Genomic DNA, 25,719 nt, shown 5'->3' with positions numbered 1-25,719 from the left:
TGATCAGCATCAACAGCTAAATCGATCTAGCTAAGTCCAGTTGAAAAAATATATATTTATATTTTCTTAGTAATATACGAAAATCAAAAATCCACTGATTGCCATAGTTCATATAAATAAATATTTGAAATCAATATCTTAATTAGCTTAGTTATGATTGATTTCACATTCGAACCCATTACCCCCCTATGGGTTTCTCCAAGTTAGCTTCGTTTCTTGTTATAAGACAATTTTTTCGAAAAATTTAAGTTTAAAAAACAGTTAACCACGAAAACATTAAATTTAATTTGGAATTCTTTCATGGTAGTTTTTATTATGGCAATAAAACTGAATACTCAATTTACTCGGGAAAAAGTACTTCAAAATTCTACAAGCTTCTGACTAAACTTATAATACCATTCTTTGAATCGATATTTATCTATATTTTATGAGACAATTTCGTCTATAAATCAAATTTTTAAAAATTCATAACTAAGCCAAATATGCATTAATTTCAATTCGGAAACATTTCCTATGCTGTTTTTTACCGGGGCAATAAAACTGCATCCTCAGTTTAAAATGTTAAAAAATTAAGATTTGTGTCGATTTTTGGCAATTTTAGTGATGTAAGCCCTTATCATTTTTTGCAAAAATCGAGAAAATTTTCAAAATTTTTTTTTCAACCGGAGATAGATGGATCGATTCAGCTGCTGATGCTGATCAAGAATATATATGCTTTGTGGGGTCGGAAATGACTCCTTCACAGTTTTACAAGCTTCTGACTAAACTTAGAATACCATTTTTTGGTCGAAATTTATCTATACTTTATGTGCCAATTTCGTCTATAAACCAAATTTTAAAAAATTCATAGCTATGTCAAAAATTTACTAAACTTATGTTAGCTTTTATTCTGGAGACAAAACTGCATACTCAGTTTTTTCGGGAAACAGTCCTTCACATTTCTAGAAGCTTCTGACTAAACTTAGAGTACCATTCTTTGAGTCGATATTTATCTATATTTTATGTGATTTTTTTGTCTATAAATCTAATTTTAAAAAAGTCTTAACTAAGCCAAATATGCATTAATTTCAATTGGGAAACCTTTCCTATGCTAGTTTTTACGAAGGCAATAAAACTGCATACTCAATTTAAAATATCAAAAAATTACATTTGTATCGATTTTTTAAAATTTTAACCCCTTATCTTTTTTGCAAAAATCGAAAAATTGATAATACAATTTTTTTTCAACCTGGGATAGTTAGATCGATTCAGCTGTTGATGCTGATGAAGAATATATATGATTTTTGGGGTCAGAAATTAGTCCTACCCAAAGTAAAAAGCTTCTAACTAAAATTAAAATACCATGGAGAGTTTACAAATCCTATAACCTCACGCAGATTTCTAAAAAATATTGAAACTAATATCAAAACCAATATACGAGTGCAATTAATAACAACCCTTAATAGACATTCTTACACTCTAAATTGCTTCTCTCTTTAAATAAAATAATAAATAAAATATTCCATATAATTACCCGCATCGCTCCTTTTTATTTAGTTAAATACACATGATTATGGTTCATTCGGCTTTGAAACTCGACAGCATATTTAATTTTATTACAATTTGAAAAAGGTCTACATATATACGCGTGTAATCAGTTTGCTTGCTCCCTCCCCCGAATCTAACAAGTAATGATACACATTCTCTCGTAAAGGCTATTGGACAAGGTACATCTGTGTATAGGCAGAGGCTGTTCGCACGATGTACCCCGTATACCCGTATCTCTCTCACGGGCAGCTTATCGTACGACATATGACAGGTGGCTACACATAAATATACGTACATATAGATCACTAAGCAATTAAAGGAAATACAAATATAAGGAGGTGACGCTAAAAGTAAGAATGGGGAAACGGAGAGGTACAGCTAAGTTAAGGTTAGATCAGGACAAGAGCTTAGAGTGTAGGATGTAGGAGTAGTAGAGTGGGATATTTGGTGTTGTCCCGCCTCCGCGTCATCATCCAGCCTGTCCATCCACACTATTATTTAACAAAGTCCGGATTCTCCTGGACCTTCTCGTTGAACTGCAAATGGTTGTCGATGATCTGGAACAGTACTTCGGGCGCTGGGAAGCGACCCGTCTGCAGCTTCGACCACACGGGCACATCGTTCAGGGTTATCTCGAACGCACCCGACGATATGAGCTGGCCCTCGAGCATGTTGCCGAGAAAGAAGATCATCATACAAGCGTAGATCTTGTTAGCCTGCAGGTGGCCCCACCAGCTGGGCGTGTTCAGGCCGAGGAAGGTGAACGGACTGACCGCACTCACCACCGACACAATGATGATGATTTTCAGCGCGAATATAATCTTGGAGAGATAGTAGTTGAAGCCCGGCGGGTCGTAGTTGCCGCCATGCACCTGGATCTGCGGGTATTTCTCACCCAGAATGTTCACGTAGTCCTCAAAGGCCTTGCGATAGCCGCAGGAGTAGCTGTGCGGCAAGACAGAAAAAGAAAACCACGTATGTTCAGTCGGACCCACATATATACACATACATATATTATGTTAATTGCCCCGGCGTAATCCTCACCAGTAAAGAAAAGTCATCGTCGGCGCCGAGCTCTGGCCGAATTTCGTGGCCGGTATCTCCTTCTCAACGTCGGCGACCACCAGCGCGTAGGTGGCGCACAGGCACAGTACCAGCAGTGCTATATTTCTTCCATTTAGGGCTTCCATTGCGCTAATTTTCGTGGGTTTTCTTCACTAGAATTTCGGAGTAGTATTATTTTTTTGTACTTTGCCAATTAGTAAGACCGTGCGGCGGTGGCTGGGAAATACGCCTACTACGGCTTCAACTGGGTATGCAAGCAAATTGACGGTCTGGCAGCGCTGCAGTATCCGGTCTATCATCTGAATGTATTTATGGCTGTTTATCCGTATTGTTCACAGAAAATGCTTTAAGAAGCTCTGACTAGACAGGTTGGGCTGCAGTTTATTCATATTGGGAGTCAAAAAGTGTCGAGAAACGTTCGAAAACAGCAAAGATACTTTCCAGCCGGTAGGCGAAGTGTGACCAGTTAATCTAAGCAGGATATACCTTGTTTTTACGACTCCATGGCATAATCCACGGAACGCCGTCCGGTCCCTCCATTCTGCGGCGGATTTGCTCCGCGAAAAAAGCTAAACAAAAAACATGGTAAATGTTATGAAAGGAGTGCTGGTGGAGTGGTAAGTAATCCCAACATATAGCCTAAATTATATATAGTTAATACATACCTTTGCAGTGATCCTGCTATGAAACAATTCCTGCTGCACTTGGACGAGAAGCTGGCTCTGGGTCGCAAATTTATAATCCAGGATCTGGACGAGAATCATTTATTCATCTCTACGGACATTGTGGATGTGCTGCAAGCCCGCGTCGACGACTTGATGGACCGCATTAGCTTCCCGCTGCACGACAAGGACGCCTAGAAACTTCCAGAAAATCTTCAAACACAAAATACAACGAAACTCTACCATGACGGGCCGGGAGTCCAATCGCATCAAGGATGCAGAGAAAAAGCGCGTGCTGGATGTGGCCGCCCGGCAGCGACGCGCCCGCAAGGCTCTGGAGGCTTTGGAGCAAGACAACTTCCACGACGACCCGCACGCCGACCTGGTCATGTCCAAGAAGCTGCCCAAATTCCAGGACAGCCCGAATGGCAAGGAGAAGAAGACCAAGCGCAAGGGCGCCGAATACTTCCGGGCCAAGTATCGCAAGAACTTCCAGCAGCTGCTCGAGGAGGACAAGCAGCGTCCCAACTACGAGAGCGCCACGGCTCCGCCACCCCAGAAACCTCTGCGCCACTTTTGTGCCGTCTGCGGCAATTTCTCCCTGTATTCGTGCACCGCCTGCGGGACGCGCTACTGCCGGGTGCGCTGCCTCAAAACACACCAGGACACGCGCTGCCTGAAGTGGACCGCCTGAAATGGTTGTAGTTTAAACATAAACAATAAATCAAATCTAGAATTAACTAAGAAGAGGCTTTTCGTTTGATAGAGTTGCCAGATCTGGTCAAAGAACTTTCTAGCTATTTTTTTGTGTTGAAAAATTTAATGGAGATTTCAGTTCGTACAATTCATATATATCAATAATTTAGAATTAATATTACACAATAATCATCTAATTATGTTTATTTAATTCCTTTTTAATTATTAAACTATCGTATATATCGATCTATCGATAGTGTCGGCCATATTTTCGATAAGTTCATGTTTTGCCATCTCCAACATCGCGCAGGTCAAATCAACATTTCAAACGAATCGCTTCGAAACAGTCTCGCCTGCAGTCCAAAACAAATTTTTAAGTTTACGTCCAGGAGTACAAGTCCCCTAGACAAATAAAATCCCGCGTGCGTGTGTGATAGATTCCGAATTTGAGCCTTGTCAACCGGCGAAATCAGCTGTAGCCAAGGAAGCAGTTGCGTGTCTGTGTACAAGAGCGCCGTGTGTGTGTATGTGCGAGAGCGCGAGTCCAATCAGAGAGCCAGGATATCCCAATAGCATCCGTGAAAATCGTTAATTTTCCCGATTTTTCCCCGAAAAAATGGATATTAACTTTGCTGATTTGAAGAAGGAGGCAGCCGCCACCAATGAGGACATTTTTCAAAGGGCACAGAAGGCCTACGAGGACCTGGCATCTTCGCCCAATGTAAGCAGCGGCGCCCAGGACGACAATGCCCACACCGAGCACTACTTTGCAAACGAGAAGAAGAACCTGGACTTTGGAGACCCGCAGGAATTCGTGCAGCGACTGTCTGCCGGCGCTAAGGAGGCGCAAGTGGAGCTGGATGCCAAGTTTTCCCAAAAGGTGGATGATTTCGGAGACTTTCTGCGCGACGTCGGCCAGGAGGCGAAGCAGGGCATCAGCGGCTTGACCACTGACTTTATGAATGCCGAGCGTGGCTTCTCTGCTCCTTTGGCTGCCTTCTCAGACACCCCAGCACCAGTGGCTCCTGCTCCGGCTCCAGCTTCTGCTCCTGTTCCAGCTCCAACTGAGGTTGCTGCCGTTCAAGAGGAAGATCTCCTCGGCAGCTTTGGCGGCGATAAGCCACAGGCTCCACTGCAATCCTTCCAGGCCACGGCCCCGTCCAGTGCCAATTTCTATGATGATGACGATGACGATTTCTTGGGCAAGCCGCTCGCCGCGGCCCCTGTGAGTGCCAACAACAAGGATTCTGATACTGAATCGCCTTCCGTCTCGTACACACCGTCGCCGGCCAAAAAGCATATTGTGGATGAGCTAAAGGAGCAGGATAACGAGAAGTTCATCTCTTCGGAAGATCTGCTCAGTGACTTCAAGGAGGAGCGCACAGCCACACCGCCAGCTCACATTTCGGCTCCGGCACCCGCCGTCGCCCTTGTAGCGGCGCCTGTGCCAGTGCCAGTTGTAAAGCCATCGTCCCCGCCGCCGGTTCCAGTGGTTGTTCCCGCTACAACCGCCTTGGTAACCGACCTTGACGACGAGGATGACTTCAAGCCCAGCAGTGTCCAGGTGGCTCCCAAGGCCGAGCCAAAACCGGAACCACCCAAGCCCAAGGAGGAGCCGCCCAAGCCAAAGGTCACACCGGTATCACCGCAGCCACAGCCCAAGATTGTGTCCGTGGAGGAGATCTTCTACAAATATGGATTGGGTGAGTTCCCTTGCTACTCAGAATGCACTCTCTATAATCGTTATCATTCCGTTATTTAATTAATTACGTTGTGCCTGTCGTAATTAGAGTATTATTTGCTGTTTGCCTTTGTTTGTGTTGTCCTTGTGACCGCACCTTGCATCCCACCTGGCCCAGCTCCAGCTCCTCGGAGCCCTCGTTTCTGTGTTAGTCATTTCGTCGCTCTCTTTTTTGCGTTTGGTTTTTTTCCTCAACTCTGCTCCATGATGTCATCGGAGGTCTCTGTTCTCTCTATATTAAATGTATTTCATATCGCAATGCAGAGAAATTTGATAGCTTTAGAAGATTCTTAACGCCTCTCTGTGACTTTCCCTGAGCTTACAATCGTTCTCTTTCTGGATGCGGATTATTAATCATTATGGCATCCCAGCAGCAGCAATCTTATATATTTTGCCGGCATTTTCTCATAGTTTTGGTGAATAGATCGTCACCACTTTGGACTGGCGCGTGATTCACACTCATTTGAATGCGTCAAATCAAGTGAACAGATATTGTGGTTGTATGTAAAGACAGGTCTCAATGACTAAAGAGGATGAATTAGGGAAAAATTTTATTTGTAAAGGAGGTACTTACTTTTGTACTTATTTTTTATAAAACAGGGAGGGATTTTCTTATACTATTTTAAGCTTTTAAAACAATTTACCGAAGGTTGCAGGTTTTGTTTTGTATTTATAAAGCTTTAATTGTGAGTTTTCGAAGGTTTTTATGTAAATTGAATGCATTTTTAAGGGTTTTATAAAGAGTTCCTTATTTTTAGAATACAAATTAATCAAGCTTAATGACAGAGCAATCTTTTGAATTGATTTTAAATCTTTGGCAAGAGAAGGAACAATTTAAAATAGTTAAAATGTCCCTTTAATCTATGAATTCCAATAATCGGTCCAGTTAAACCTTTAAATCTAAATAAATATATTTAAACAGCTGGCCGACCGTTTATTATTACTATTTACAATAAGAGAACGTAATAAAAAAGTATACAATTGTGTAAATAATTAGTACACAAAGTTACACAATAAATTACAAAGTAAAAGGCGAATAAGTAAACAATTTAATACTAAAAATAAGAACACCCAGTAAATGGAAATAAATTAAAGTTAATTGCATAACTAATCCCAAACCAGACGGAGCAAAGAGAGAGGCTACAAGTCATCATCATCATCATCACGTTATAAAAAAAGCTGGCCTGGGCTAGCATTATAACCGAGATACTTTACCGGCATGAATCAGCTGTGCTTGATGGCTAACCTCTCCCCTGGCCACCACACACCTTTTCTATATAAATACCTTTATATATATTAAGTTATATATATATTTTACTCAACCCAAAAGTGACTGTCTGGCCGTTCATTGACGTATGTTTGCCGGTGTATTACCCGTTCATATTTCACTTATTATTTCATTGTAAATGATTCTTGTTTCTGTGCTTTACGTTTCATTTTTCGTATATTACGTTGTGTTGTGTCCATTAAGGCAATTTACGGCACTCGCAATAGCAACGGTAATTTATTGTTGCGTAGCTGACTTCTGCTACTATTTTTTTGTTTTTATTTTCTGCCAAGCTACTACCCTAAGCTAATTTTATGCCATTGGATAATCACATCTCTGGGTGCCCATGCCCTCTGTCTCTGCGGAAAAGCATTTTCCAATTAGTGATTTCCATCGACGCCTCCGGCTGCAGTCTGTGCACCATGCACATCCCTTTTGTTCGCGATTATGCGGCTATTTTTATTACTTATTACCAGCTGTGTACATATGTATGTAACTTACATATATTCATTTGCTTTTTGTTCTTTTGTTCTTCTTTTGTCTTTCAATTTTGCACTTGGTTTTGCTTTGGGGATTTCGGAGCGAGAGAGCTTAGCATCCACGGCTTTACCTTATCTCTTCACCGCTTTATCGCCAGTTACAATAGTTCACTCACAGCTTCCGATAGCGGTGCATTATTTTCCATATAAGTTGTGATATTTCCTTCGCTGGCAAAGTAACATAATATTTATTTTAATTTTCATTCTTGTGTCGTGTTGGGTAAACAAAAAAGTTGCTTCCTCTTTTGGTTCGATTTTGTTTAGTATTATTTTTGGTTAATTGCATCTCCCACGCTGCTCGATGAGATCGATTTAATGGAGGGCAATAGCTTCGTTTTTTTATATATATATAAAGAGAACTGAGAAAAGAACACATGGCATTAAGTGGAAAAAGCAAGACGAGTGAGCCCTGTACTATATAAAGAATGTTATTATTATTGTGCGTGGGGATAACCTTAAAAAGCTAAGAACAAGTTCGATTTTTGTGAATTAAATTGGTTTAATCAATATTTATTCCTGCCACTTGCCCTTTTAGGTTTCTTAAGAGTTCCATCTTAAGCCAGACAACTTATTTTCCTGATTATTTAAAGCAATTATTAAACATTTTTAAATCTTATAAAGTATAGTAGTTTTTGCAACTGCTTAAACTGCAAATGTGGTCTCATTTTAAATAGAAAATTATCCATATTTTATTTATTTTCTATTAAAAATAGCATTTAAATTGTATTTTATGTAGATTTCAGTAGCTATTCCTTTAAATATAAAGGTCAAGTTTGCCTTAAACTAAAAAATTTCTATTATTTTAAATCTAAATCTTTTCTTTATGTACTTTTGTTAAACAAAACCCTTTTCCAAATATATGTAAATATGTAGGTCACTTGGTTAAACATATAGCAAATATTTGTGATAGTTTTTCATAAAAATTTTCCACCGGAAAAATGTATTTTCCTCCTTCTTCTACTTAATATCGATTTCATCTGGCAAGAAAGTGGCCAGAAACTGTGCTAAGGGAGAACTTTGACAATTTGGCAAGCCATATGGATTGGAATGCGTCAGGAATTGTGGCCATAACTTGGTCACTGGCCAAAAGCATACTCCAAACATAAACTATAGGTATTAAGAACTGGTACCCGCCGTCGCTGCCGCCGCTGGGGAAATGGGAAATGCGTTGATTGATTTCCTATCTAATTTTCACACTGCACGCAAAGGGCGGGGCCTGAAGGAGGGGGTTGTTGGGTTGGGGGATGATAGCAACAGCATCTGCATCTATAGCTGCTTGCACTGCTGCCGCACCGCACCCAAAAAGTCCGGATAATTTCCAGCCCACTTGGTGGGTGGCAATAAAAACAACCAAATTCCTAACAGGAGCAGGACGCATGCGCCTTGGGGGGATGGGGGGATGGGGGGAAGGGAAGGAGAATGGTGAAAAGTCTCCACTCTCCAACTCAGGCGGGTCAGCTGCATTGGGTGAAATATCGATGAGTGAGCTGAGCGCGACGAGACTCTGGCCTCTGGAAAAGCCAGGCCAAGCTTTTCCTCGGCGCAGGGTTCAGGGCTAAGAGCGGTTGCTCAACTCAGTGAGACTTGCGTTGCCCTCTGTCTCATTGATTTTGCATTCCGACCCAAAAGGTGCAACACAGTGGGACCTGCTTTGGAGAGAACTAGGTGAAAATTTCTACCAAAAAGAAATGCTCTAATTCTTAAAGATTTTACTAATACTTTTGTATATATAAAATGAAATAACATAGACAAATACTATTATAAAATTTCCAGAGATTTCAAATCTTACAAATGAAAATGTAGCATACTTTTTTGTCTTATTTTTTTTTAATCTCCAGAAATTATAGAAATAAACCACAAAGTTGTATGAATAGATCCTTTACTGTAACTGTAAACGGAACCCAGTGGGGGGCCCACCATTTCTTCCTCTTTTATCTAGTATCTCTCTCTCTCTCGGCGCCGCCGCCGTGGCTTAGGGTTGTCCTTTTTGTCGCAAGGAGATATTTCCTCGCCGACTGAAGCTTTTCCTGATACGTTTTTCAGTCTCTATACGCGTCGTGAGGTCGCAGCACACACGGAAGTGAAATTTCATTCTTGTAGCGTAATATCACGGTAATACGTTAACGTCGTAATATACTCTCGCCGTGCTCTCTTTCATCTGCGCCGTGCTTTTGTCAACGAAAACAATCGAATAGAAAAACGTAAAAACGAAACGAAAAGGAAATTCTGGTGCCTACAGAAAGTGTGCAAAGTTAAAGTCTAAATCACAAAGAATATAATTAATAATAATGTCTGCAATTGGTGAAACCGCTCAGAATGGCGTTTGCAAGCAACGTCCATTGATTTGCTCCATTCTCGATCCCAGTAAGTGGTACCTCGCATTTAAAACGTATTAACCCCGAAACGAAACTCACCCCAAAAAATTCGAAATTCGAAAGCAAAGAAAAGTCATAAGAAAAACAACAAAACTAACCTCTGACAACTGTGGTATGGGGGGGGGAATGATTTTAATAGTTTAACCGTAATTAAGGATTGTATAATTTGTGTAAATATTATCTACGGTAGCAGGTTGCTTCTCTGTATTATAGTAACTTATTAAATTTAATTTCTAGTGCTTAGTATTTCTACTTAATTTAACTGTTAATTATTTATTTCTCTGCTGCTTGATTTCGGAATTAAACTGCTTTCTCTTTCTCTTGTACCGCCTGGAAGCGCGTTTTTTACTGATTTTTTTCAATACACCGCCTCCTGCACGCTATTTCCGTTTCCTTTTGGGCCATTTTCATTATCGTTTTCGCACCACGACTAACCGCTAACTAACGAAAATCAATATATCAATCGCCTATTTGCAGATGCCTGGTTCAAGCCCGAACGTTTGCACCCGCAAGGTAAGTTATCCAGTGGCTGTCAAACTGCGCCCAGGAGCGCTGCTTGACCGGCGCGGCAATCGTTAAATGTAACTGTTAATAAGTGTTACTGTGTAACTGTACAATACCCGCCAACTGTCGATATGCGTTATGATGTCATCGAGAGCCACCCCCTAAATTTCTGCTCAATCCCTTTGTTGTTGTTGTTGTTGTTGTCCACTTTGTTTTGCTCTTTTTTGTTGTTGTTGCTTTTGATTAATCCTACCACACAAATACATTCATATGCTAAGCTTTGTGTTCCCGCTGTTCTCCTTGCCGTGGCTTTATTTTTTTTTGTGCACTTGTGCTCAGGCAAGCAGTGCGGCCCGAAAGTATGCCACATTATTCCGCATATCCTTTCAAGTGCTCTGCATTGTCTCTTTATGCGAGTGTATGTGTGTGTGTGCCATTTAAGTATTTTTATTTGTTTCCTCTTTATTCTTTTTTTAGGGGAATTTTAGTATATAGAAAGCGTGCTTGCATGGTGTAATGTTAAAAATGTTGGAAAGGATTTTTAAATTACCTTTTTTTGACAATTTTTATAGGGTTACTAGTACCAAAAGCTTACTTATAATTCTATCTGTTAGTCATTACCTCTAAAAATAGCATCCTTATATCACATATTCAGGGGTTTTGTATATAAATCTCTCTTAAATGGAGGTTATTTTCGATTTCTACAGCTCTCTCTTTGTCCTGCAAATCGATAAATTGAGGCAAACATGCATGAGCATATTAATAATGTTTACAATTTATTGCCAAAGACGTGCCGCTAAAGAGATACGCTTAATGACTTTAATATACAAATTTTAGTACAGTTTTCAACGTTTGATTTATTTCAAGTTTTATGCAGCTTTCACCCATTTTGTTGGGGGTTGACTAAATATAATTTGCATTTTTTAAATGCACTCCACACGAGGGTAGCTCGGTAGGTGGCAAGCTCTGCCCGGCTCCTACCCTTTCCCCCCCGTTTTAAGTTTTTGGGTGGAAGTCCAGTCGCATTGTAATTAGCCGTCGTTTTGATATAGTTCAGTTACCCGACGAGGCAAACGCTTTGCACTGAAGCGGTGAGCGTTGAGAGGCGGCAACCGTAATCGGATCGCATGCTAAGCCAACCAACAAACTCTCCCCGACAGTCAAACACTAGCAATTGCAGTGGCTAATACAGTGGAGCCTCTATAACTATAATCAAGTCTTACCTTTAATTTCGTTTTTTTGCTGATTTTTTAAATATATTTTTGAAGTATATTTAAGGGAGTATGGTAATCCAAACTCAGAAAGATAAAACATTTTATTCATATTCTTCAATCAATCAATATCCTTGTAGGGAAACCCACCTGTAAAGGTACATAAATTTACTAAAAAAAAAAGTGTACTTTTACCACTGCAAATTGCAAGCTGATATGGGGCGTCTGTTAGTTTCCCCGCAGGTTTCCCGCCAGGGGTCTTGCATGCAATGTGAGCTTAGTCTAAGCTACGCTCCAAACCTGCACTTTCTATAGGTGCTTATATGTCTATATATTTATGTACATATATTCTTTTAGTATACCATATTTAATCAGCTTATGACTGGTGAAAATCATTCGCTCTTGCTGTGACTAATGCACCTTTTATGTGGCCTCCGTCTGATTTTATTATAGTTAATCACTTACATCTCGTTTGCTAATCATGCATTTAGTCTGTGCCTATATTAGTCATACGGCTAAGGCTGAACTTTGACTATCAAGTTAATAATACGTGTCTAATATTTTAAACACAAACAATTAAATCAAATAGTACTTACCTTATAGTAAAGATTTATATTGAATCTAAGTACTGATGAACAGCTTTGATCATACTGAATTGTTTCTATGGGTAATAAATATTTCATTGCAATAGTGATAATAAAAGTTTCAGAAGTGGACCAGTTCTAATTTTTAATATGACAACTATATACATATATGTATATATACAGTCCACCGATTCGTCATGCTCTGATTTATTTACTAGTAAAATTATATAGAAAAATTACTGCATAGTTTCATTCAAATAGCTTGCTCTTATATTTGTCCCAAAACAAATCTCGCACATGTGTGCATATAATTCCCAACTAGTTCTAACATCCCCGAAACGAAGTGCCTTCTATGGGCCATGTCTCAGATATGTGTTGTGTTACAAAAGTTGCAAGTCATTGTTTATTAGTGTTCAAAGTTAGTAGTCATACATTCATATCGCTCATAGATTCTTTCTGATCATAGTTACTTATTGCTCATAGATACTTAGTGTTTAGAGTTACTTACTGCTCATAGTTAATTATTGGTCATAGATATTAACTGATTATTATTACTTACTGCTCATAGATACTTACTGTTCAGAGTTAATTACTGGTTATAGATAGTTAGTGTTCAGAGTTACTTACTGGTCATAGATACTTAGTGTTCATAGTTATCATATCATCATATCATATGATTCCCAACTAGTTCTAACATCCCCGGAACGAAGTGACTTCTGCCGGCCATGTCTCGGAAGTGTATTGTGTTTCAAAAGTTGCAAGTCATTGTTTATTAGTGTTCAAAGTTAGTAACTGATCATACATACTTACTTACTGCTCATAGTTAATTACTGGTCATAGATATTTATTGATTATAGTTACTTATTGAGCATAGTTACTTAATGCTCGTTGTTACTGATCATAGATAGTTACTGTTCATAACTAAGCCAAAAATGCATTAATTTCAATTCGGAAAACTTTTCTGCGCCAGATTTTATTACGGCAATAAAACTACATACTGCATACCCTTATACATTTTTTAAAATTTTGAAAATAGAAAATTAATTTCCTCCAGACATGGCTTGTGCGATTCAGCTGTTGACGATGATCAAGAATAAATATGATTTATTGGATCGGAAATGACTCTTTCACAGTGTAAGGGTATAACATAAAATAAATTTTTCATTGACGTGCCACTCCCAAGTTTTGCAAAAATATTCTTTCCCCCATTTCTTTCTATGCCAGTCTTGGCCAAAGAAATATAATTTGCACGAGTGGCTCTAGACACATAAAACCTGTGGCTTCGAGGGTTTTCTCTCGCTATTTGCCCAAATTGGACATGGCCAAGAGCTTAAGTGCCGCTTGCTGGGGACTGCCCACTGGGAGCACTCTCGGGCTACTTGAACAATCGAGTCAGTCCCGTCAGCTGAGGAAGTCGGCCCACATTAGCATTCGTTCGCTCTCCTCCGCCCACCGGATTTGGATCCGCAAAGGAAAGCCAGCCAAGCGGCGTCAGAGTTTGAGCTTTGATTGGTGAATGCCAAACTGTAAATGTTCTCGTAATTAGTGTAGCGGTAAAAATAATGATTAATCATCAGCCATTGTGTTTTGGGTGTGCATTTGCATGAAATCTGACAGAATTTCGGTCTTTTTACAAATTATTATTCTGTTGCTAAATTAACATATCTTTGGAAGAAGAAAATATATTCTTTTGAGAAGATATATTATATACCTCTTAAGTTAATACTTTACTTTTTATAGAAATTGGTCAAAATTTCACTTTTCATAAATCAATCTATTCTCTTTCAAACATTAATCATTTCCGAAATTCAGGTCAAATCTGTGTCATAAAAGAATATTAATTATATAACAATAAAACAAGCAACCGAAGATTGTATACCCTTGCAATTTGGAATTGGATCAGGGAATAAATTTGAAAGTTAGTTATGACCAAACTAACCCAAAAAAGCATTAATTTCTTAATATTTTTTGGAAAAATCAAAGTTTAAGAAAACGATAACTAAGTCAAAAATGCATTAATTTCAATTCCGAAACCTTTCCTATGCTAATATTTATTAGATTAATAAATATATATGATTAATAGGGTCGGAAATGACTCCTTCACTGATTAAAATATAATAAAAATCATATATTTTCGTTAAAATGCATTTCTAGTGAATGAAGTCAGGCAGTTTTAGACTTTCTTTATCTAGATATTATAGACCAAGTTAAAGATAGTTATATCTTATCCTACGGTCTGTAGTTCCCCAATTTTCGCAACTGTGAGAAAAAGTAGAATGAGTAACGGCCCAGAAAAAGAGAAATGCTTACGTGCCATGGACAAGTTTTCTTGTTGTGTTTATATGCATATAGATTTTTATACTTCCAGGCGAAATCGATTAGATCATCGACACGGCATTTTTCTAGACTTTGCCAATTTAGCACCAAAAATATATGTATGTATATACAGTATTCGCATATATGCGATAAATTTGCATTCAAGTGCAAAACCCGAAATTAGCAACAAATGATAAGGCGCCAGAAATGACTTAATTCTACGGCTTCAGATAACTAACTTGTCTGCATTGCGAGGCAGTATAAGAAAGCTTAGATAATAGACCGCAAGTCATATGCCACACATTTCTCGACTATATATACCCCTGTGACGACATATCTTAACGTTAGAAAATTAAAAAGAAAAAAGAATGAAATTAAGAATTTAAACTTGGGGCGCTTTTAGTCAAGCAGTTTTAACTGCTTGCGAGTGTCAAGCAGATTGTGCCAAGCAGTGCACGCTAGCCCCAAAAGCTAGAAGCGATAACCTTGAATTCTGCAGCGTGAGAGCGAACTTGAGAGAAAGAGCAACAGACAATGAACAACTGTGATTGTTTAGGAAGCTCTCCAAAAATCTCACCGCTCATTCATTACTGCGTTCCCCTGTCCACTTTCGTTGCTCTCATCTTGTATGCCCCCCTGTTTGTCATCCCCCCTTTTTTGGATGCTTTCTGCCCGGCCGGCGTCAACGACGTCTCTCGTTCACAGTTGCCCGCTAATTTTAGCCTTTTAGCTAAGTATTTCAGCCATTCGTTGTTGGTGTTGGCATTCCCTTTGTAGTTGTTGCGGTTTAACATTTAAAGATTACGGCGTAGGCTGCACTGGGCAGCAAGTCAAGCAGATGGATTAGAATGAGATCAGTAAAAAAGTTGTCACTGTTGAGAAGCTGAAATTGTTTGTTAATATCCAAACTGTTCTCAACTATTTTTTAAATAAGTTGAATTGCCAAAAAATTTAATATTTAATTTAAATGCAACTAGGACCCTTAAGAAGGCTTCACTGTAGCAATCATTTCCAACCAGTTCAAGTAAAAACTCCTTGCTGAACGGCAGCCCTGGCCAAGTCCATACCATGTGTACCTGATCGGTTCAGATTCCTTTTATCCTCCTCTCCTTTTAACGCACCTGGATGGACCCTCGCTTGCCCCGCTCCTATCGGCCACGATCCCTCTTACCTGTTCACGCTGCTTGCCGAGACATGTTCGAGCGAAAAGCAGTCGTCTACCTAAACTGCATTTACCCCTACATACATATGTATGTACATATAAAGTGTGTGCATGCTCGCTTAATAGGCGACAACTACATTAACAGCTACAACAAATGCGTGCTGCTTGACAATAAAAACGTGCAGCTCTCTCTCTCTGAGTCTCTTTAGACTCTCCGACATCCCTCTTTCCACCTTTCTCCCGGAACCGTTCTATTTGCAATTCGCCATAAGCAGAGGGAGAAAGACCCTCTCTGTTCCTGTGTCTCTCATTGTCCCTTCGCAGTACAGCAATGGTCACAATGTTAATGAAATGTTATTATAGCATATTTTCTCCCTTTGCTATAAGAATTGCTTAGATTTGGTTAGTTAATACCTCACGTCTTGAAAATATTTTATTTAGTATATATTCTTTTTAACAAATTCAACACTTTTCTCGATATTAGAGTTAGCACCCTTGGTTGCTAATAAAGCAAATTAAAGGAATTCGTTTTCGCGTTTCTAAATGATTGACCTCTGCTGTGCTCTGAGTGGGTACCTGCGTGTGTATTTCGCTACGAGTGTGTGTGTGTAGGCATGAGTGTGTCGCTTCGCCCTGCGCCAAGCTGAGCGCATCTGAAATTAATTGTAGTTTTTAGTTTTTAGTTGATGTACGGACATTGACAACGTCACATTGCCCCCAGACGCGATCGAGAATCGGAGAAAACGAGAAGCGCGACAACGAACAAGGGTAATCGCTAAATGCTCCTTTAAGCACCGCGAGTGTGCCTGTGTGTGTGTGTGTGTGTGTGTACTGCAGTTCGCTGTCAGCTGTTTGAACTCTTTGGATGACCTGCACTTGCAGCTGACAGAAAACACGGATCCGCGACTTTGTCATTGTCGCGGCACAGCATCCAAATTTACCCCGCCACGCCCGCGGAATTTCATTCGTGTTTTTTTTCGTGCGGATACTTTTCTAATTATATAACTTGGATAGGTGCCCTAAACTTTCGGGATATTATAAATGTTGTAAATGTTTTCTACAGTGGTTCTTCGAAAATCTGAAATTCCAGACATATGTAGAGCATTTGAGAAGCAAAAGATACAAAAGAGAAGCATAAGATACATATCATTCAAAAGTTTTAAATGTTATCATTAAATTTCCGTACAAAAATATTTGAGAAGCTAAATGTAGGTAATCCAAATTATTTACAAAACGAATTATAGATTTAAAAACAATAAAAAATGTTTACAAAAGTATGAGTGAATAATTAAACCTCATAAAATTCTCTTTTGTGTAAAGAATAACCTTTTTACTAGTATAGTCTTAGCATTCATTATTCAGGAATTTCCTTTATCTCGGGACCACTGTATCATATTCAATATCAAGACGTGCACTTAGGCTGTACACCGGTTATCGCCGTCAAGTAAATAAATCGGGAGTGAATGAATTTATATTATTAATCCTATCATATTATCTTCTTGACCGTCGTTGACGACTGGCATTTTTCCATATCAGTTCCGCCCGCTGCGATTCCGATTGTGAGGAGTGCGAGGAACTGTCGACAGCGTCGGTGATTCTATATCTCTCGTCTAGGTCGGATCCGCGATCGGTTTTGGCTCGTGAACACCGCGATCGTTCAGTTGTACGCAGACGGTTAATGTTAATGCCCGGCGTCCGTTGCATTCGCATTTCCTCGATCCGTGAACCGCTCGAAAGTACTTTCGCCTCAACACAGATTCTTCTTTCTCTTGCAGTCGAGTGGCAGAAGGCTATATAGTGATAGAATTTAAACCATATATACTCAGTTAGCGTAAACACACACACACAATATATAATGGCTGCTGGTCTGGAAACTCTGCAGGGTCTGCTGCAATCGCTGGGCGAACTCAAAGATTTGCCTCTAAATCGCGAGTCGTGTAAGTATATTGTTGAATAAAAATCAGATCGGAAAATATACTCACAAAGATGATGTATATGTACAACCATCAATCTTAAGTGGTTGAGGGATTTGAGTGCGAATATGAGGGCGACCGCATGGTCAGCTGAAAATTAAATAAAACATTGAATTTCCCTAGGGGAAATTTCTTTTATTTTTGCTCCACTCTTTCTCTGCTTTTGGCCTCTCTTTTTATCACTCTCTTTCTCTGTCTCCTTGTGCTTTGTTTCTAATTGCAGCTATAATTTATTTATAAATATTCTTTTTTGTGTGTCTTTGGGAAAATGTGGGAAAAGTATTTCGGCTTTTAAGGCTGACACGTTGGCTTTCTTCGAATAATTGATTAGATTGGGAAATTCTGAATTAAACCAAAATTGATAAGCACTTATTGAATGATTAATAACTTTTAGTTGCAGTTTCATTTATGATTTAGCTAATCAAAAGCTTCGTCACTTGGGTATGAATAGTGATTTTAGACTTTGATTAACCTAAAGAGTGTTTGGAAGTGATTAATGTTGGGACTCATAGAACTATCTCCAATCTGAGGGGTATGTTTTCCCTTATCAGGTTTTATTTCCTCTATAATGACATTTATTTTGATAAGGGCACCAAAGTCTTCAGTGATTTGTCATATGTAGAACTTTGACTCTTTTTAGATTTTTGGGAGTGTTTCCTAACCTTTACCTTTAAATATAAATTTAAACTCAATACATTTTAGTATGTATGAGGTACTTTAATAAAGCGCTACAATTGTGACCACAACTGTATTTCAGTTTCTTCATTTTCTTCTAATTATACAAATATTCCCTTGTTTTTGATAGGTTTTGTTTTGTTTTCTGTTTTTGTTGGTCGTTTTCAGCATCTTCTTTATTTCTTTTAATTGTTTAATAACGTTTTGGCTTATGCAATTCTTCCTGACAATGTCAGGTGCACAGAATTATTGCATTTATTTGTGTGCTTATTGGCCAACATTATGCGAATTATGTCAGCGAAAATTGCGCTCCCGCTGCGTGATATCATTTTAAGCAAAGCTTACTCATTCAAACGCGCCAAAAAAAAGCGAAAATAAAAACGCAAAATCGTTAGAGGTGATTGGGGTTGGAATTCAAGTGTATGGAGATGATGTCACACAACAAACGCTTTTCGCATTTCACCAAAACGCAGTTAATTGCGATTTAAGCCTGGAATGGAAATGGTTTACAGTTTGCATAGAACTGTTCCGATGACGACAAGCAGTGCATTGAACCGTCGCCCGAGATAAGCAGTGTGTAAATCTTGACTCGGATTCGAGTGCAGATTTAATTTATTGATTTAAACTTGTGTGTCTTAGCATTTCCCCCATTTCGCCATTGTTGGTCACGCTCCGGAGCCATGATTCACAGTCAGTCGAAGTCGCAGCCGCAAACCGCAGCCCCACTACGTCACACAACGTAAAGCGGGCGACGTAAGTCCAATCCACTATGTTCGGTTGGGGAGCCGAAACGCGAATCCAAGTTCGTGTTCGAGGTTGACACGTTTGCTGACATATTCGCCCGCCCCCGCCCACTACTTCACCCCCTACAGACCGCTCGTACATTGTTGTTGTTATTGCGCGTTATCTTTTACTTTCAATGCGGATCGTCGACGCACCGCTCTCTTCTACTCTCACTACTCTCTCCGGATGTGTGGCTCTCTTTTCCTTACTGTGGTTTAAATAGCTATATTTTGTTTGAAATAATTCGGGACAAAATAGGAATTTTTAATATTAAATATAAAGAAATATACTTAATCATACTTAAAGTGGAAACTTCTTAATACCCAAAAAAAAAAAAATTTATTTGTATTTCGAAATAAATTACTTTCTAAATCTCCAGCAAATTCAAATATCAATTCTCCCCACTGTGCAGCAACTGCTTGGCGCTCGCTCCCACTGCTTTTGCTATGGTTCCAGAAAACTTGTTTGCTGCCACTCTGTCTCTCTTTTGCTCTCGCTCCCTACCTATGGGCCCCCACATTCGCTGTCCCGCTCTTGCTGGCCAAGCAGCTCCCTAGCAAATTGGAGGCTTGTTGGTTTAATTTGTGCTCAAACTTCTTACAGTTCTTTCACTGCGCTCGTGTCAGACGGTCGGCCGAATCGTCTCCCCGTGCGATAGTGTGTGTGTGTGCGTGCTCAGCGACTAACTAACTTTCAGAGCTGTAATTAAGCCTAGACACGCGAATATTCGTCACTTTGCATACATTTTGGCGCCAAGCTAGTAACGGTTCATACCAATTCAAAATAACCAAAATGGCAGGCGGCAGCAAGCGCTACTCACGCAACAATTCCAATGGCAACTTCCAGTCACTGCCCGAGCGCGGACCAGGTAATACAATATGAAAAAATAAATCAGAAAGCTATCTCTAGCTCCTCCGCTGGCGCTTATCATTCAGCCAGGTGATGATGAGGATGGTCCACGTTGTCCACTTTGGTCTAGGGCGACGACAGCGAGCTAGCTAGCTTCTTATCTACCGAATAAAAAATATTTATTGGCCCCGTAGCAGTGATTGCTGCTGCTGGCAGCAACGTCAGCATAAGAGCAGCGTCAGCAGCGCCAACGTGGCCGAAATATCAATAAAATAAAAATTAAAAGATCCCCAAAACCTGACATAAAACCATTGCTGAACATCAAAGTTTTTTGCACTTTTCCCCCGTGGTCAGTCAGTGCTAATTTTTATATAAATTTCATGAGTTTTTTTTTTGCCACGTTGAGAACTATGGTTGGCAACGAATATTCGCTCATCATCGTAATTTAAGCTTGCATTGGCAATTTAGTTCAGAAATAATTTAATATACACGGCAAGTACAATGTTATCAGCTTCCCCGAGGTGCTCTTATCTATGCAGTTTTTTTGCTGGTACTGGTATATATTTTTGTATTCTTCGGAGACGCTGCACTTCACTTTCGGCCAAAACTAGTTTCAAGGCAAAACGTAAACCAGTTCCCTGCTCTCAAACATAATCATCATCATCATCGGCTCTTTTGTTCATCTCAAGTTGCAATTGTATCAAAGTCTTGGAATTGGTTCCAATTGATACTTTGGTAACTTTCTCTCGCGAGAGAGCTCTTTAAGTTTAACCCACTTCAGGGCTCAACATATTGTATGTATTGTGTATGCTGCCATCTCATCACCAGTAGTGTCTCCTTTCTAATTTATTTTCCCGGCTATTTACATAATTTCATTCAGATCGTGTCTGTGTCTGGGTTAGCAACGTTAGACAAATTCGAATTTGAATCCGAATCCAAGCATAAAACAAGTTTAAACAACTTTTTTGTTGCTGCACCTCTCTTTCTTAATATTTGTTTAGGTGTACATATATTCTATATTGAAATGTCACCAAATGCGGATGTTATGAAATTGTTAACTATGGTTTTAGCCAATAATTTGTAGTCTAAAGATTGAGGTAATCAAGTTATTTTGATATAGATTTAAGGTAGATCGTACAGGTACATTTTTGAAACTTTAAAGAAGGTTTTAAGACCAACAGAAAAGAACTAATTTAGGGATATATGTCGCAAGCAGTAGTAGGTTCAGTTTTAAGGATATACTTCCTTAAAGCAACTTTTGTTCATTATTTTAATTAAAAATGGATAACAAACATTAATTTAAACAACAAATTTCAAGCTATAACTTTGATTGTCGATTATAAAGATAACCTATCTTAATTACCATTCATTAAAGGTGCCACCTTTCTTTTCTTCTTTCCCCGTACAAATCAGTTCCTATTAATTCCCACCTTTCAATGGGGCAGCCAGCAAACAAATCCAATAGTTCCAACACTTGAAAGTGTATATTTATAGAATCTTCGTTTGTTTGAGTATCTTAATTGGGTTAAACCCAGACGTCGTGGGGGCACCGACTTCTTATCGCTAAATCCAAATGCCAATGAAAGCGAATGGAGCTGAGATGGCAAAGATATAGAAGTGTTTACGTCAGCGGTTCTGTATATCCGCTGGATATATTCCGGCACGAGCTGGAGGAGAATGTTTAAATCGATTCTTAGGCGTGTTTCGATTCATTTCCGTTCCACGCACTTGGACACTCATTTAGGCGCCGCCGCCGCTGCTCTTTTCATTCGCATTAGCATTCTCTTCTAGCTCTCTTTAATTTTCCGGCTGGGTCCGGAAAATTTTAACTCTTCCCTCTAGCCATTCTTTTATACGTTCCGCTAAATAATATTTCTCTAGTGTGTAGAACTTGGCAACGGACGTCAAACGTCGCACCGCGAACGAACCGCGATCCGCAGGAAAAACGGAAAAACCGAAAGAAGAAAAATGTCGAACAAATTGTGTGAGTGAACTGAACCCACCGCACACGAGTGTTGTTGTTGGTTGGTAGTTGGGGTTAAAATAATATGAAAAGCTATAGAGAAGAATGAAATGAAAATGCCAACCGATAATTACCAGCTAAGCAGCTGGGGTTGCCGTGCAGCTCGAATCCATTGCAGAGATTCATCTATTTATCTCATAGATTGCATAATTGCCGCCAGCTGAAAAGATATATCTACACATATGCGTATGCCTGTGTATATTTTGGTATCTGCCTGCCATCCACTTTATCTCTTTTTTGTCTTTTCTGTGAGTGTTTATGAGCTCTATAAATTGGGAAAATGAAAAGAGTCATATGTGTATCTCTCAGATATTCTACCACGAACAGTAACTAATAATGAATCGAACCCTTTGCTTACCTTTCCAGTGGAATCCCTGATCTACTGGCGCGATGTGAAGAAGTCCGGCATTGTTTTTGGCGCCGGCCTGATCACACTGCTGGCCATCTCCAGCTTCTCGGTGATCAGTGTCTTTGCCTACTTGTCGCTCCTCGCCCTTTTCGGAACCGTGGCCTTCAGAATCTACAAATCTGTGACACAGGCCGTGCAAAAGACAAACGACGGACATCCCTTCAAGTGAGTTGATTAAATTAAATATATCAATTCAAATATTCATTTAAATTTGTACATTTTTTAGAGAATACCTGGAACTGGATCTGACGCTGTCGCAGGAGAAGGTGCAGAACATTGCCGGCGTGGCTGTGGCACATATCAATGGCTTTACCGCGGAGCTGAGGCGTCTGTTTTTGGTTGAGGATCTCATCGATTCGATCAAGTTTGGCGGTCTTCTGTGGGTGTTCACCTACATCGGTGCCTGGTTCAATGGCATGACTCTGGTCATCTTGGGTTAGTTTCTGGATTAACCATATTACCACAAGCCGGATTAATACCCTATTTCTTATATACACACAGCCTTTGTTTCGCTGTTTACCTTGCCCAAGGTCTACGAGAACAACAAGCAATCGATCGACACCTACTTGGATCTGGTGCGCAGCAAATTGACAGAGATCACCGACAAGTAAGTGTGGAGAGCCTTAAGATCCCTTCATATATTTATACTAATTACTTGATTCCCATTTAATCCAGGATCCGAGTGGCCATTCCCATTGGCAAGAAGCCAGTGGCTGCCGCTGCCGAGTCTGACAAGGACAAGTAAAGAGATCCCGCAATTAGCTACAGAAACAACAACAATAATACAATGTTTATTTATTTATTAAGCTTTAATTTTGAATGGTTTTAATATTCATCCAGGCATTAAATAAATAACAAGTCTTAGCGGCAATGTTTACATATTAATTGTATAATTGCAATCTACATCTACAATCGATAATTGTAAAGCCAATTCAACAAATTTCAACCCAAACTTATCAACCAATAATAACTTGTAGCAGTTGCAAATATTGTCCAACGTGTCTTTAAGTTTTTAACGAACGAAACAAAACATAAAACAAACAAAACAAAAAAACCAAGAAACATAGTGAAGAGTGAAAAAAGATCATATAGGCGCAGCAATGCAATAAAAACATTTTCGAGCTCCAGTAATTTCCAATTCAAATCAAACATCATGATTTTTTTAGTTTTCTATTATTCTGAAACTTCTTTTTTAATTAATTAAATCTTTGCTTTAGTTTTAGTTTTACTATTGTGTTGATTTTTTTGTATAAAACAACAAGAAGAACTAAGAAGATTACTCTTAAAACAAACAACAAGAAAAAATCAAATAAAAAATGAAGTAAAAAAATCCACAACTAATGATTTTTGTGTTTTCTAGCATTTTTTAATAAAAAGAACAACAAGAAAAATATTTATACATACATAATATATAAGTAAGCTGATCCGTAAGTCATTAAGCACGCAACTCATCTCGACGAATGCAAAATGGTGGCCTAAATGGTGGACCAAAGGAAGGAGCTTGAAGTCTTCATTTTTTTGGCGTGAATCATAAAATAAAACCTTAATCATAAAATAATGATGAATTTCGAGCAGCTTTACCGCTTCATTTCGCATCAAATGGCCTTGTTTCAATAATTGTACAATTAATTTGTAAGCATTTTACATGGAATTAAATCAAATATTTAATGCAAATCTACATTTGTTGCTTCAAATGTTCATTATTACTATTAATTATTACTCTGTAACTCTTTGTTGCTTGATTGTTGAGAGGTCTATGAGTTTTGAGTCGAGTCCCCACATCTAGATATATGTGCATGTGCTGTACTGTACTTTAGGAGTTCTTCTAAACCAGACTAAAATTCATACATACATATATACCAATAGATATTTTTGCAAATTAATACACTCGATATATATATGTATACAAAATGAAAGTGAGATAAAACCAAGACATCGCCTGAAAAGAGAACGAAATGAAATTTTTAAGTGCAACCAACTTTTCGAGGGTTTTTCTTTAGTTTAGTGCAACTTTACATACACACCTATGTAATCGCAAACAAAAAAAAAATAAATAAAAAACAGGAAAGAAAGAAACAGCAGCAAAAGATAACACAAAATATGTAAGTTTGCTATGAATAGAGATCGAGATAAAAACAAAAGAAGCGCGCTCTAAAACGTATTTAATTCTATGAATGAGACAACACAACAGCAACAGCAGTTGGCTATGATCGTAAAGTTTCAATAAAAATAAACTCTTATAAAAGTATATCACTTTAACCATTCTTTTATTTGTGGATTTATACCCATTATTATTTATTATTATTTTAGTTTAATTGTTTTTAAGGTGAAAATAGTTATGGGAACAAAAGTACAAGAACCAAATCTACACATCTCCTGGGACAAATACCACCTGCAAATCAGCAAAGGAGTCATTTTCGACCCCATAAATCATATATATTCTTTATCAGCATCAATATCCGCCTCTATCTATCTATGTTCGGTCGAAAAAAATTGACATATTTTAGATTTTTTCAAAAAAAGATAAGGGGTTGTTACATCGTTAAAATTTTCAAAAATTGTCAAAAAATTTTCCGATTGTTCCTATGGCAGCTATATATTTGTATATATATAGTCCACCGATTCGTCATGCTCCGACTTATATACTAGTAAAATTATATAGAATAAAAACTCCATAGATTCATTGAAATAGCTTAAATTTGTTCCAAAACAAATCTCGCACGTCTGTGCATATGATTCCCAACTAGTTCTAACATCCCCGGAACGAAGTGCCTTCTATTGGCCATGTCTCAAATATGTGTTGTGTTACAAAGTTGCAAGTCATTGTTTATTAGTGTTCAAAGTTAGTAACTGATCATACATACTTACTGGTCATAGATTCTTACTGATCATAGTTACTTATTGGTCATAGATACTTATCGTTCAGAGTTACTGCTCATAGTTAATTACTGGTCATAGATTATTACTGATCATAGTTACTCACTGCTCATAGATACTTAGTTCAGAGTTAATTACTAGTCATAGATACTGATTGTTCATAGTTATCATATCATCATGTCATATGATTCCCATCTAGTTCTAACATCCCCGGAACGAAGTGACTTCTGCTGGCCATGTCTCAGATATGTGTTGTGTTACAAAGTTGCAAGTCATTGTTTATTAGTGTTCCAAAGATACTAACTGATCAAAGTAATTACAGGTCATAGATATTTACTGATTATAGTTACTTACTGCTCATAGATACTTAGTGTTCAGACTTAATTACTGGTCATAGATACTTAGTGTTCAGAATTACTTACTGCTCATAGTTAATTATTGGTCATAGATATTTACTGAATAAAGTTACTTATTGCTTATA

General features: G+C 38.6%; 4 protein-coding genes across 12 annotated transcripts; 3 read left to right on the top strand and 1 right to left on the bottom strand.

Moving 5' to 3' along the window:
• Positions 1–1,550: 1,550 nt before the first annotated feature.
• SelT (selenoprotein T) lies at positions 1,551–3,813 on the bottom strand. Its single transcript, XM_020950348.2, has 3 exons — positions 3,258–3,813; positions 2,572–3,161; positions 1,551–2,472 (listed from the first exon to the last, which is right to left on the bottom strand). The coding sequence occupies exons 2-3, from the start codon at positions 2,715–2,717 to the stop codon at positions 2,022–2,024; spliced, it is 597 nt and encodes a 198-aa protein (XP_020806007.1). The 5' UTR covers positions 2,718–3,161; positions 3,258–3,813; the 3' UTR covers positions 1,551–2,021.
• On the top strand, positions 3,064–3,994 carry Tfb5 (transcription factor B5). Its single transcript, XM_020950429.2, has 2 exons — positions 3,064–3,209; positions 3,266–3,994. The coding sequence occupies exons 1-2, from the start codon at positions 3,175–3,177 to the stop codon at positions 3,450–3,452; spliced, it is 222 nt and encodes a 73-aa protein (XP_020806088.1). The 5' UTR covers positions 3,064–3,174; the 3' UTR covers positions 3,453–3,994.
• Positions 3,499–3,994, top strand: LOC110182388 (zinc finger HIT domain-containing protein 1). The gene has a single exon (XM_020950428.2). The coding sequence runs from the start codon at positions 3,499–3,501 to the stop codon at positions 3,946–3,948; it is 450 nt and encodes a 149-aa protein (XP_020806087.1). The 3' UTR covers positions 3,949–3,994.
• A 140-nt stretch (positions 3,995–4,134) lies between these two features.
• Positions 4,135–24,609, top strand: Rtnl1 (reticulon). 9 transcript variants are annotated; one of them, XM_020950334.2, is made up of 7 exons: positions 7,594–7,673; positions 9,541–9,861; positions 10,350–10,385; positions 22,319–22,526; positions 22,588–22,796; positions 22,863–22,968; positions 23,037–24,609. In XM_020950334.2, the coding sequence occupies exons 2-7, from the start codon at positions 9,786–9,788 to the stop codon at positions 23,104–23,106; spliced, it is 705 nt and encodes a 234-aa protein (XP_020805993.1). In that variant the 5' UTR covers positions 7,594–7,673; positions 9,541–9,785; the 3' UTR covers positions 23,107–24,609. The 9 variants fall into 9 exon arrangements, with proteins under 9 accessions (XP_020805991.2, XP_020805992.2, XP_020805993.1 ...); XM_086830969.1 differs by having other exon boundaries at positions 7,603–7,673; positions 9,693–9,861; XM_086830968.1 differs by having other exon boundaries at positions 7,603–7,717.
• Positions 24,610–25,719: the final 1,110 nt, after the last annotated feature.

The sequence above is a fragment of the Drosophila serrata genome, unplaced genomic scaffold (assembly GCF_035046125.1).
Source record: "Drosophila serrata isolate PLE 108 unplaced genomic scaffold, ASM3504612v1 contig_240, whole genome shotgun sequence".
NCBI classification, from domain to species: Eukaryota; Metazoa; Arthropoda; class Insecta; order Diptera; family Drosophilidae; genus Drosophila; species Drosophila serrata.
This window is presented reverse-complemented; position numbering and strand designations above follow the sequence as displayed.

What these genes read in the sequence shown, in the direction of transcription:
- Rtnl1 (XM_020950332.2), top strand. Translation starts at nt 4,567, where the DNA reads ATGGATATTAACTTTGCTGATTTGAAGAAGGAGGCAGCCGCCACCAAT. An exon ending in CGAACGTTTGCACCCGCAAG is followed by an intron (nt 10,386 to 22,318) that starts GTAAGTTATCCA and finishes TTACCTTTCCAG; the next exon opens with TGGAATCCCTGATCTACTGG. An exon ending in CATGACTCTGGTCATCTTGG is followed by an intron (nt 22,797 to 22,862) that starts GTTAGTTTCTGG and finishes ATATACACACAG; the next exon opens with CCTTTGTTTCGCTGTTTACC.
- LOC110182388 (XM_020950428.2), top strand. Translation starts at nt 3,499, where the DNA reads ATGACGGGCCGGGAGTCCAATCGCATCAAGGATGCAGAGAAAAAGCGC.
- SelT (XM_020950348.2), bottom strand. Translation starts at nt 2,717, where the DNA reads ATGGAAGCCCTAAATGGAAGAAATATAGCACTGCTGGTACTGTGCCTG. An exon ending in ACGATGACTTTTCTTTACTG is followed by an intron (nt 2,473 to 2,571) that starts GTGAGGATTACG and finishes CTTGCCGCACAG; the next exon opens with CTACTCCTGCGGCTATCGCA.
- Tfb5 (XM_020950429.2), top strand. Translation starts at nt 3,175, where the DNA reads ATGGTAAATGTTATGAAAGGAGTGCTGGTGGAGTG. An exon ending in AAAGGAGTGCTGGTGGAGTG is followed by an intron (nt 3,210 to 3,265) that starts GTAAGTAATCCC and finishes ATACCTTTGCAG; the next exon opens with TGATCCTGCTATGAAACAAT.